General features: G+C 47.8%; 1 protein-coding gene across 2 annotated transcripts in view; it reads right to left on the minus strand.

Moving 5' to 3' along the window:
* Positions 1-13,228, minus strand: part of PRKCA (protein kinase C alpha) — a 1,912,272-nt gene that overhangs the window by 339,199 nt on the left and 1,559,845 nt on the right. For both annotated transcript variants that reach the window (XM_069655048.1, XM_069655049.1), the window contains one exon: positions 3,248-3,339. In XM_069655048.1, the coding sequence (XP_069511149.1) occupies positions 3,248-3,339 (92 nt within the window). The remainder of the gene's footprint in view (positions 1-3,247; positions 3,340-13,228) is intronic.

The following is a 13,228-nucleotide window of genomic DNA, read 5'->3' on the forward strand; positions in this document are numbered from 1 at the left end:
TGCATCCTTCAAACTCGCCACATACTAAATCAAAACAGATCGATTGAAGGGGAAGCACTCTTGCCAGTCCTTCAAATCATCATTGTGGCTTCATACGCCCACTTCTAACAAAAGAAAAAACAAAACATAAACTGCACCCACAGGACCTTACAAATGACCACACAATTAATCGTTCCTGGGGAAGGACATTGACACTTCTACAGCCAATCAACTGTCTTGGTCCAGTTCAGACTTTCATCAGTCACTGACAAAGGAAACCAAACTACTGATCCCGCTGTTAGCCTCACTGATGGGGCTTCGTGCTCAACTGGTGCGACTCCTACCAATTGGTCAGACATTAGGCATTCAGAGGGGGGAGTAATACATTTCCCTCAAGTTCCAGCCTATCAGCGGTCATCTTTATTCAATGATTAGAGCATTTACAAGCCCTAATCAGTGGCCTTGATGTTGAGCAATGCCCTAAAGGTCGACTCCATAAAAATAGAATGTGTGCTCCTTTGCAACTCAGGCAACAAAACACTCATCCAATGCGGGATAGCCGAAATGAATCACTCTGCAATATCTGATAAACTGCTGACAAATAATGTTCTCTTTCAATTCTCGCCACTGGATGCGTGGTTCACTCCGAGCTGCCAAAAAATACTGGGGAGGAACCACTGCGGTACTTTGCATGCTGATGTGTGGAAATAATAAGAGGTAAAGGGAAATGTCAGAAAGTGACTACTGACCTAACTATACAATATTTAATTCCCTACACTGGGTAATGCAGGTGTAGTCATATGGGCAGGGTAGATAAATATGTTGAATGCATAAGGTTAATGCACACACTGCACGGTTTAAGTGTCTCCTCCCGTAGAGCTCAAAATAAGATATTGTGTGTTTATATCCACACTTGAAAGCAATGATGTGTGTGAGGTCTCACATGCCAGCTGTGACATGTGGTTGTCCAGGGCCAGGTTTGCCTTCTGCCTATTGCCATCTTGGCTATCTGCCCTCCCCGTGAGCTTTGGTGCCCTACACAGGTAACTGGTTTACCTGAGGTCTGTTCCTAGATTTCCACAGCTGAAGAATCATTAGTACCGGTGTCAGTGATTCAGGCATTTATCTGCCAGTAGGGGCCTGATCTACGAGCAGGTCAGGCCTACCAGTAGATCAGAGCACCTACCGGCAGACTTGTAGTTTGCCGGTACGAAAAGGTACGCTTTTACTGGCACTTTATTTCCGGCCCGGCCATCTTGCAATGAGACTCTTAGACTGTAGGCCACTTATTTTTAGTTTAGTCTCGTTTAGTCATTGAGCACCAAGAAAAATCATAAACTCTGATTATTGCATCTGTAACACACATTTTAAAAAAAAGGTCTGACCCACCATTGCAAGTCAAAGCCTTTCCATTTTGGTGTCAAGCTCACTGTACGTGACCCATAAACTGACCCTTAGCAGGATAATCGAAGGAAGTTCTGCCAAAAAGAGTCTGCCATCCTCCTCCTAGGTATCCTGGTAAATGGCAGGACGCTGGAGTCCAGTCAAGGTGCCCTGGATATAAAATTGTATCCAGTCTTTTTCTGAACCCAGGAATTTCTCCATACATTAGCCATCTCCTTTTGAAAGGACTCGACATGCACTTTGCTTCCTCATCCATGTCATAGCCACACCCAGCATCAAGCACTCCCTCGTATAATTCTAGAGCTGGATTAAGAATCACTTGGTACAGGAGACCTAGAATGAGTGGAAAATGCGACTGGTGCATTGTGTTGACATGGTCTATGATAGGAAGAGTCACAGGCTAGGACGCAGCTTTGACAGACAGAGAAGATTGCTGTGGTGTTTGTTTTTATCCACTGGGCGGCTGAGCCAATTAGTAACTCATCCTCCAGATCCAGTTCAGATGGTCCCGTTTCTGTGGCTGCTGCTAGAACGGGAGCCAACATTGACAGACCCTAGAGGTTTTCATAAAATACATTACAACTGGTCAGTCCTTTCCCAGCCCTAAAGACCCCCACCATTTGTCACTATAGATGTAGACTTGGACCTGGTAGTTTCTTATGCCCATGTTCACTGATTGCTTTCTAATGTTACAGCGCCCACTGCTGGCTTCCGCTGCAGCTACTGCTGCGTATACTTGCATGCCTTCTCAAGATCTTCTGTAAGTGAATGCCAAAACAGTCAAATTCTTTAATCGTCCATCAAACGCAAACCTAGAAGACACACGTGTTCTTATCTTGAGGTTGGCGTCAACAGCAAGCATAGCAGACCATTTCAACTGCTTTTTTAAGTCAAACCTAGTGATACAATTAGGATTTGGTTTCCATAAATTCTAATCTAATCTGCAACAAAGCGAGTTATGCAGGAAGGAGCCATATATCAACAGTGGAGCAGTTGGGACTTCCGACTCTAGTCCTGTTTAGGAAATGGTAACAGGGCATGGTTGATGAGGAGAAGAAGAGAGCCCTAGAATCCTGACACACATCAAGTAATAGCCGCACTAACCCTTAAGGTCTGATGTGCACCCCTGGAAAGAAACCAAAGACATTTTGGAAACCTAATCCCAATATATTTCATGCCCAACCTAAGTGAATGGCGGCCATCAGATTTTAAAAGAAACACAACTCCGGTTTAGCAAGGTGCAGTGAAGTGAAGCTCGGAGTCTCCAGGTAAGATACTACAGGTTTATTGTCCAGGTCCTGTACCTTCACAGATACACGGGGACGGTGGGGGACACGATAACAGGAGAAGAAGGAGGAACACTGGGCTTGCCCCACACCCCGCTGACACACTCTATCTCCTATAGCCCAACAGTCACCGGCAGAACCCACAGCCCCACACATTCCACCAGCGACGTCACCATCACATTCCACAGCTATGGAGCATGGAGCTCTGGAGCAGAATCTCACATTACAACACAAGGCCCTCTTGAACACTGTAGCATTTTCATGTGGAAAAGGTTTTAACAGATCCCAGTGGATCCATCAGCTGTCATAATGCCTTCCAATTAAGCATTAGTGCCATTGTGTCTGTGCTGTAAAGAGCGATAATTACACAGAAATACAGCTAGGGTGCCCGCGGCGAAAGAGACATGTCACAATGGTGCTCATCAGTGTTGGGGCAGTGGTTGGAGTGCATTTACGTTGCAAGAACCATTGTGGCCACCCGAGGGGACATACGCATGAAGCATGCATAAACCAAAGACATCACTGCAAAGGTGTTGGAACTAGAAAGTGATTGCTGCGCAGCAGTATGCGCTACTTACACTGCTTGAGGTTCCTTGAACTTTCCGACTTGCTGGATATGATACATGAGGTCACCGCCATTCACGTACTCCATAACAAAATACAGACGATCCTAGGGAAGAGAAGTCAATTGGCCATAGTGAGAAACATTCGTACATCTCCCTATAAAAGGTGAAATGTGTTAGCACAGAGTTTGATCAACCAAGGGTGTAGGCTGCCACCCTCGAAGCACCAGACATCGCGTGCCAATCTGCTTAAGTATTCTAGCCAATCAGACCCGATTCTCATAAGTACACACCACATACGAGAAGACTAAAATGTCACAACTTTTGTACAAAATCAAAGAATACATCATGTGCTTTGTTATATTCTTGTAACCAGACAAAACAATAGCCTCAATAAGAGTTCTCTTGAACAACATCCATGTTGGCTATACATGGACATTGAAGGATAAGAGAACACAATAGGATATTGCCACACCTAGAGAACGCTGCCCAGCTGTTAAAACTAATAATGTTATCAATACCAAGGAGGCTATTTGAGGGAGACACTGTGCCTTCTTAAAGTGAAATACAGACTGATACTTTTGGTTGTTTGCATACAAGTTAACACATTATTGTATTAGGTTATGTCTATACCTAGACATTAGGCCGTCATTCCTAAATGCAACTATTGTTGTTCGGAAAATCCTTGATCAAGTCAGGCACTTTCAATTTTCACTGAGTTTCAGTTGGATGTTTTAAGTTACAGAACACAAAGAAACTTTCCTAGCGGGTACTATTGGACAGCAATAGTCGCAGCCAGCAACAGAGATATGCTAGTTGCCACCACCACACATCTTGTTTGGGGTCAGTTAAAATGGATTCCCCAACCCCGGGTCCAGCGGCTGGCACTGACTCCTAAATCGATGCAAACAGATTATCCTCAAGCTTTCATTGACCCACCTGCTGGTAAGTGCCGTTGGACGATCACGGCTAGCTCTAAGGAGGGGAGCAGAGTAAGCAAGAATGCAGGTAAACATAGTATCACTTTGAATACACAGAATGTCCAAATAGAGGTATTTGAAAATATAGTTTGTGTCTTATAAAAGGTTTGTAAGAATTTGGTACAGGCTACACCTAAAGGATTCTGGTTTGGAAAGGCTCTTGCGTTTGAGGGCAGCATTCGTACGTCTTTACCCTGGTAGTTAGAGTCAACCACAAGGTCCCAGCTAAGGGTCTTAGGTCAACAAGGTTACCATAAGGGGTAAATTAGGATCTGTATTCACAGAATCAGGGCTAAGCTTCTCATAGGAAATATGGAAAGGACAGGTGTGGTTATAATCAGCTGGGCAGACTACTGGTCCTGTAGAACAAGGGTCTACACTAATAAGGGTAGAGCCAATGTTATAGTTTGGAACAAGGTAAAAGATAGGGCTTGGCTTCCAGACCACTCATCTTTCTGAAAGTGAGCTGAGTGGTGGGACCTTTACAGATGGAATTCATCTGCAATTAATTCGGACCACAGGCCGTCCACGCTTGAGTTCTGTGAAGCGCAGGCATATATATCAGTGGTTCATGTGCTCCAGTGGTCCAACGAGATATCTAGTGAAGCTTAATAACATCTTTAAGTAAGAATGATAGTTGTGAAGACACAAGAGATGCTGGCATGCAGACGGGGAGAATTGCTAAAGGTGGGGTACGGAGCATACGTCTGGTCCATTCATCACTCTGGATGCAGAAGGTGCAGACAGAGTGCAGTAATGACAGATCAGTTTGGAACGTTCACTTTGAGTTGACTCTGAGTTGTAGCTTAGCTTGCAGGTTGTAGCAGCAATGTCTTGGATTCGGGTGCACTCAAAGTGCAGTGCTCTTGCCTTTTCATGTTGGACCCAAGCAGCTAGATGCACCAAGTCTTCCAGAATGCAGGCGTTATCTAGGGGTTGCAATTTGGCTAGTGCTGCTGGGTGAAGGTTAGGAAGCACCATGCCTTGGTCTTTCCCTTTCTGGTAATGGGATGCCCTGTGCAGTTGGTGCAAGGGCAGCACTTTGCTATTAAGAAGGATCTTAGCAGATCGCTGATATCTCCTCATGACCGGATATATACAAAGTGTCCTTAAGTGTTGGACACTCCGGTCCCCTGCACATCTTCCGTACTGTACTAATCAGTCAATAGTTATAAGTCTACAATATTCAGGTATGTTGTCTGGATGATATCACATCATATTCTTATTACATTAATAATTCATAATCACAATTTTCACAATTTCAACTCTATCAATATCTGAATTCGAATCAGAATTGTAATGAATGAACAACAATCATCAAGATAAAAATATAGCGCTCTATGCGTTTTGGGCTAAGCCCTGCCTCAGGAGCCTAGAACCTTTGATGATTTATATTTCGTCTCACTTCGTGTTTAATCTGCAGACTAAGTAAAATGTACAGACTGTCAACATCTCACTCGGGTATACATATTCTCTGTCTACATGATCGTATCATTGAGGACTAATTGATTAATTGCCTGGTTGACAATCCAACACTAGGTAAGGTGAGTAGTATTCTCTCTTCACTTTAAGTCTGTTAATTTAGCGGTGTATAAAGGGAGGTGGATCAACTATACATTGTATTTCATTTGTTAAGTATCTAGGACAATACGCATACCTTTGGGAGACTTGGATGAGTACACGTGTATCTGGAATTATGGGGTCAACGTTCAAGTTGAACTAGATACTGGTATTTGCTTCTATAGCACATCTCTGGAAGCAATGCATTTGCGTAATTAGGTAATGTTCATGTGAGCTAACTGAGAAGTAGTCAAACCCGTCATAAGGGCACTAATTAGTTGGAGTGCATAGCTTCGATGCATATACTATGTTGTGCGCATGTCTTGAATAGAAGAGGAGCTATAAAACTCTACATTCTGCATATTAAACAGAGATACAAATATGAAAGACAATAATCACTCTAACGAGTTTCTTTTTTTTTTTTTTTTTTTTTAAATTTTATTTTTGGCAGCAGAAGGTTACATGGTACAAACAGCAAGGCCTCAAGCATGGGCACACGTTACAAGGTGGAGCAATACATAAAGCATAGTACAATGGTAACAGTAATGTCAGGCATAGGTCACATGAGATTTATACAAGTATATGTTCATATAGTAGGGGTAGTTACGGAAGGAGTGGGGGAGAAGCCGGAGCTGGAGGCGTTCGTGCTTCTACTGTTAAGGTATGAGTTGAATTCCATCCATATGTTCTTGGGGCGAGAGGTGGCAGGGAGCATGGATATGAATTCTTCCTCACAATTACGTGACCAAGTAAGCATATGGAGCCACTTCCGGTGGGCTGGAGGGAAGAGACTTTTCCAATTCTGAAGAATGCATTTTTTGGCTATCATACAACCAATATTAAGGAATCTAGCTGAACTTCTAGTGTCATCGGTCCTCCAGGCACCAAGCAGGACGGCCAGCGGATCCGGGTCTACCACCGTTTCAGTGATAGCAGAGAGTGTTTCTAGGATACCCTTCCAAAATCCAAGCAGTTTGTTACACGACCAGAACATGTGTAGGTGATCAGCCTCTGTCGCCCCGCAGCGGGGGCAGGGGTGCGCCGCAGTACGGGCGAACCTCGAGGTTCTATACGGAGTATAATAAAGTCTATTTAGAAGTTTGTACTGCATGGCGCGAAAATGGAAATTGAGGGAGACTCTTTGGGTGTGTAGGCACATACCCTCCCAGGCCCCAATCCGATATTTCCAGGCCCAGGTCACTGGCCTATTCATCTCGTGCCCTGAGAGTGGGAGTAGGGGAAGCAGCCTGAAATATCTTGTAAAGTGAGGAGACCACTCCACGGGCACCACCCGAATTGGCAATGTATGCGATGGCCGAGTTGTCTGGGGGATCGTCCGGGAATGTGGGCCATTTGGAGCGAAACGCGGCCCGTAATCTATAGTATTGGAGGGTTTCCAAGGCTGTCCCGGTGTGTCCCGGTTTCCAAGATCGGGGGTCAATGAACCTGCCTTCGGGATAGAAGTCCGTCAGTGCTTGGTATCCCAGCTTCCCCCAGTGTCGGGCCAGCGCTGCATTGTGGGTTGGTTCCAGGCCGGGAAAGGCCCACACAGGAAGCCACTTGTAGTACGGGGAGGCTCCAGGCGTCTGGAATAGTAGGCGTGCCCAGGCTAAAAGAGTCGTCTTGAGAGGGTCAATGGGAGAGTCGGGTGTGTATTGACGATGCAGTATGATGGACATTAGATCGGTACCAGCAGTTGCCAGTTTTTCCAGTTTGACATGGGGACGCACCGGTGTACCAGGATACCAGTGAGTAGCATGTTGGGCCTGAGCTGCGTGCCAATAAAGTGATAGATCCGGAGCCGTGAGTCCCCCTAGTTTATATGGAAGTGTCATGTCCATCCACTTTTTGCGTACTGCGCCCGAGTGCCAAAGGAACTGCGCAAATAATGTGTGTAGCCTGGCAAAATAGACCTTCCCAGGCCACACGGGTACGTTGCAAAACGTGTAAAGAAGTTTGGGGAGCAGGATCATTTTAATGAGGGAGAGCCGTCCAGCAATGGATAGTGGGAGGGTACGCCACCGGAGGACTTTGGTCTCAACTATTCGTGCTACCGCAAAGTAATTGTCAGCAAGGAGGGTGGATTTAGCTAAGGATATGTGTACGCCCAGATATCTAACACCATTCGGTGACCAGCGGAGGGGGTATTCAGAGGCGGGTTGCTGGGTGGATTTAGTGAGCGGGAAGATCTCTGATTTGGAATAATTAATAGTGAAGCCGGAGTGAGTGCCAATGCGGGTAATATCCCTCAGTATTGAGTCCAGGTGTGTCGCAGGGTCTCTGATATATAACAAAACATCGTCCGCGTATAGAGATATGATTTCGGGGCTGTCTTTCAATCTTATTCCCTTGCGGGCGTGATGAGCACGGACATAATCTGCCATTGGTTCTATTGCTAAGGCGAACAGTATTGGAGAAAAGGGGCATCCCTGTCGGGTACCTCTGAAGAGTGTAAAAAGGTCAGATGTTAGTGTATTGGTTCTAACCCGCGCCACGGGAGAGGTGTATAGCAATTTGATGAACCTAATCATGTTTGGGCCAATGCCCATAGTCTCCAGCACCAGCCAAGTGTATCTCCAGGAGACCATATCAAAGGCCTTTTGGGTGTCTAGTGTGACCGCCACCGCCTGTACATCCTGATCAATGCGGGACATTACGTTAAATAGTCTTCTGATGTTGTGGGAGGTGGACCTTCCGGGTACAAAGCCGGCCTGGTCCTCATGGACCAAGTACGTCATAATGGGCAGAAATCGGTTCGCTATAATTTTTGCGAAGATCTTTGTGTCGAGGTTCATAAGGGAGAGGGGTCTATAGGACCCACATTCATCATCCGGTTTGTCAGGCTTGAGCAGCACTGTAATGGCTGCCTCGCGCATGGAAAGGGGGAGGATAGAGACTCGGAGCGATTCATCCCAGACCTCAAGTAGCTTGGGGGCGAGTATGGAAACGTGTTCTTGGTAGAAATCGGCGGTTAGGCCGTCAGGCCCCGGGGCTTTGCCTTTGGGTAGGTCGGAGATGGCTGTTACTATCTCATCAAGTGTAATTGAGGAGTCTAGTTCGTCTCGAGTGGTGGAGGAGATCTCTGTGGTGGGGATCCGGTCGAGGAGTTCTCGCATATGTTGTTCAGTGTGCTCAGCAGGCTGAGAGTAGAGGGACCTGTAGAACTCGGTGAATGTGTCTAGGATTTGTTGGTCAGCCCATTGAACATTGCCCTGTTCATCTTTAAGAGAGGTGATTTGCGTTCGACCAGATTCCCATTTGATTAGTGTCGCTAACGTTTTCCCGGGCCTATCTCCCTCACCATATTTCCTGGCCGCTTGAGGGCGGCCAAGGAATTGTATCTCGCTGACGGCGAGTTTGTTGAATGCCTGGAGTTCATCGGAGATCTAGGCAAGTGTGGCATGGTCGGCACCCGAGGCACCTTGCAGTTCCAGTTGCTTCAGTTTGCTTTCAGAGCGGCCCAATGCTGTTCTAATTGATTTCAACACCCCAGCTTCCCGGGAGATGGACATTCCCCCGATATATACCTTGAAGGCGTCCCATCTTACTGCACCAGAAGTGTCCCGGAGAGTGTTGAGTTCGAAGAAAGACAGAATGTCAGCAAGTATTTCAGCCTTAAATACAACATCTCGCAGAGCATCGGATTTGAAACGCCAGGTGCTAAACGTCGGAACAGGTATCCCCAGTCTAGCCGAGAGTGTAATCGGGGCATGATCAGACAGCGTGCGAGGCAGGATCTGGGAGTCGACAACCCCTCCCATGACTCCTTTTGAGACAAAAAATAGGTCTATCCTAGAAGAGCTATCATGCACTGATGAGTAATAAGTGTAATCCCTAAGATGGGGATGTAGCATTCTCCAGGCATCGCAGATGTCGAGGGTCTTAATGTGAGAGTGCAGTCTGCATGCAGCGCTGGACAAAGGCCGGGGAGTAGTACCAGTTCTATCTAGGGCTGTATCAAGGATAAGATTTAAATCTCCCCCCCAAAGGATCGGTGTGCCCACATATCCCAGCAGTATGGTGGTGATTTTATCAAAAAAATCGGGAGCGTCCACATTGGGGCAATAGGTATTGACAAGTAGATATTCTTTGTTGGCCAAGGTACAGTGTAGTACTACATAACGTCACTCGGGGTCAGTGTAATTTTTGTGCAATGTAAACTTAATGGATTTATGAATCATGGTTAGAACCCCCCTGGATTGAGTGGAGTAGGAGGTAAAAAATCTAGTAGGTCCCCATGCCGGGGCCATGGTTCTAGGAATGTGGCCATTGGAGTGTGTCTCCTGTAGGAGCAGTATTTTGCAGCTATGTCTGTTGGCATAAGCCATGATTTTATGTGCCTTGGTGTGATTGCTTACCCCACGGACATTCCATGACATTATGACGGTAGCCATCGCAGTGGCTGATACCCCATTATGTAACACGTATTCTCAATGAACATCTAGGATCCAACAATAGTGTATGCCCCGAAGCTTGAAGATAAACTCGCGATCGCGGTCCATTAGTGCTCGCCACATGCAACCTCGTGTGCCTTTATAGATAACTCCCAGTTTTCCCCCCCCCCACCCTCACCACCAACCCAAGATTAGCAGTGTACACCCCACCCGTCCCAAACAGCGCACAGTCGGATCGGCCCCAACATGATCCATCCTGTGCAAGAGCCCAACAGGGGCAAAACCAAAACAAAGGTATAAGATGCAGTGCAATCGCAGTGGGGTGCGCTATTGCCGTGTGCTAGCACGCTTGGGACCCAAAGGTGTCCGTGAGAAATTAAACAGTGTTCGCGGTTTAGTAATGCATGTCGCAGCATCTGTATGCAGCCGTGTCGGGCCTAAGTATGAAACAGAGAAACGTGACATTCAACGAAGACAGGAAGTCAGCATGGTCACGATGAGTAGTTCAACAACATGAAAAATTGACAGTGCGTATCTGAGGGTTTAGGTACAGTGAGTACAGCCCGGAGGGCATGGGAAATATAACAGCAAGGTAGTTGTGGGGGAGGCCGATGGATAGTGGAGCCGTCAGACCGCATGAGCAAACGACGATCAAGGAGCACAAGTTACGGACCAAGTTCAGTCATTCTCCCCCACAACTTCAGCAGGTGGATGAGGGGGAATGTGTGCCTCTATGAATTTCACCGCTTCCGAGGGCACCGTAAAGAAGTAAAGTTTGTTGTTAAATGTGAACTTTAGACGGGCAGGGAATAGGATGGCGTATGGAATGCTTCTCTCCCTGAGCAGTTTCTTGACTCCAAGAAATTGGCGACGCTCCTGCTGAACTGCGATTGAGAAGTCAGGGAAGATTCGGATCACCTGCGAGTCCAATCTGAGCTCACCCTTCTCACGCGCGAGGCGGAGGATTTGATCCCGATCTCTAAAACTCAGAATTTTAGCAACAATGGGCCTCGGAAAGTCTCCCGGTTTGGGACGTGGGGCCAGTGCCCTATGGGCCCTTTCGATGGTGAAGAAGGGGGACATATCCGGGTTGCCCAACAGGTCTTTCAAAAGGTTCTCGACAGCCAGTTCAAGTCGACCCTTCAGCGCATTTTCCGGGACCCCAATAATGCATATATTGTTCCTCCGTGATCTAGATTCGAGGTCATCACATTTGGCCCTCACCAGTTTCATGTCCGTGACAAGGGTGGATACCGTGCTCTGCAGTGTGGTTATATTGTCCTCATTGGAACTGATCCTGTTTTCAGTTTCGGTGATTCGCGTCCCTTGTTGGTCTAGTTTGGTCCTGAGAGAGGCCACATTTGCATTGATGTCGTCTAGCTTCTCATGGAAAGCTGCAAAGTTTCTAGCCATTGACTCCATGATGACCGTCAGGTCCGTGGGGGGGCCTTCTGCAGGGAGTGGTACTTCGATCTGGTCGCATGATGTATGGGCCGAATCGGGCCTCGGGGTGGCCTTCGCAAATTTGTCCATGGCCCCTGTCTTACCAGTGTTCCTGGACCTATTGGACATCGTGTGTGGCGTGTGGTACAGAGTATTCAAAGTGGTTAGACTCGTGTGGGTATCGTGTACCCTGAAGCGGGGCGGTGCAGTGACAAGATGGAAAAGGCTGCTCTCTTGTTGGTGGCGTAGCAACGGCCCGCAGAACCGGTAGGCAAGGATAATAAATGTCCCTGAGCCAGAAATCCAAGCGCCGGGGGTGGTGGCTAAAGAGGTTCACCCTAATGGGGAACAGCACGGATTTTAGGGCGGCAATCAGATTGAACCAGGGGGGTTTGCAGAAAAATACTGCATACAATGGCCACCCCAACCCCTCACCTCAGGCTCGGTTCACATCCGTGAGCAGGATCAGGATAGTGGCGTCTTCAGCTGAGTCGTAAGCGGCATCACACACAGCCGATGGTCCAGTCCCCAGAGGTGGCCAGAGAGGCCTCCGGGCCGTTAGGCGCGGAGGGAGTGTTGTCTCCGGGGCGTGCTGCGATATCGCAGAGGCAGCAGGGGTAGAGCCAGGCAAAGGCGGCGCACAAGCCGCGGTGGGCCGCCAGGAGTACCAGATGTCAGGCGCCGGATTTCCGCGCTGGATCCGTCCACGCGCGTCGGCGTAGGCAGCACAGGCGGCCCCCGCGCACCGAACCCGGTCCCAGCCACAAGGCAGCCGGGCGCGGGGGCCAGAAAGAGAGCCGGACGGGGGGTGAACCGCTGGGCCGTCAGCTGCCACGGGTGTCAATCAGCGCCGCCGCCCGCATCGTTCACCGGGAGTGCGAGGGCGCAGCTCGGCCCCACGCGGGGGCAGTGCCGGCGGCCGAATACAGGGTTAAAAGGTCCGATTCGGGGCCAGATTTCACAGGCAGGTGGCCCCGAGTGTCAGCAATGTGGGAGCCAAATCTGGAGACGGGGTAGAGTAGCAACCCACAGATGGAAGCAGATGCAAAGCGGCAGCACACGGAGCTGAAAAGCTAGGCAGCCATTTTGTCGGCTGCTCAACAGCGCCCCCACGAGTTTCTTTTAAAGTAATCTCTTATGTTCATTCGACCTTCTGTGTAATGATCTGTGTGAATAACTCACCAATCACAGAGAAGTTCATCAGGAGCACATGGTTGTAGGTTACTTAAGTAGAAGGTAGAATTCAGACGTCTCCATGATGTTCAGGAAGTAAAGTAGAAAACTAAAGGGGATTGAGAAAAGGTTCTCTAATGTGTCTGTTCTCAGGGTCTCTTGGTAAACCCAATGTTGCTTCTCTAGCAAGCAGCATTTGTAACTTTATATACCCGTGTCCTCTCCACACTGTTTTGGCAAGCTGGGCGTGCCACAAAATGCCCACTATTTGAATCACGTTTATACGGATACCCCCATTTTGCCTTCAGGGTGTTGCTGTGCACTACTTTGGCAGCCCTAGTCTTCAGTAATAAATTCTTGTCGCCAATGTCGGAGAACTATAGTAACTTAAGTCACTTGCGGCACAGTCAGATACACAGCAGTCTGACATGCATTTGGACTCGAGC

The sequence above is a fragment of the Ambystoma mexicanum genome, chromosome 3q, assembly GCF_040938575.1.
Source record: "Ambystoma mexicanum isolate Mex_15411 chromosome 3q, UKY_AmexF1_1, whole genome shotgun sequence".
NCBI classification, from domain to species: Eukaryota; Metazoa; Chordata; class Amphibia; order Caudata; family Ambystomatidae; genus Ambystoma; species Ambystoma mexicanum.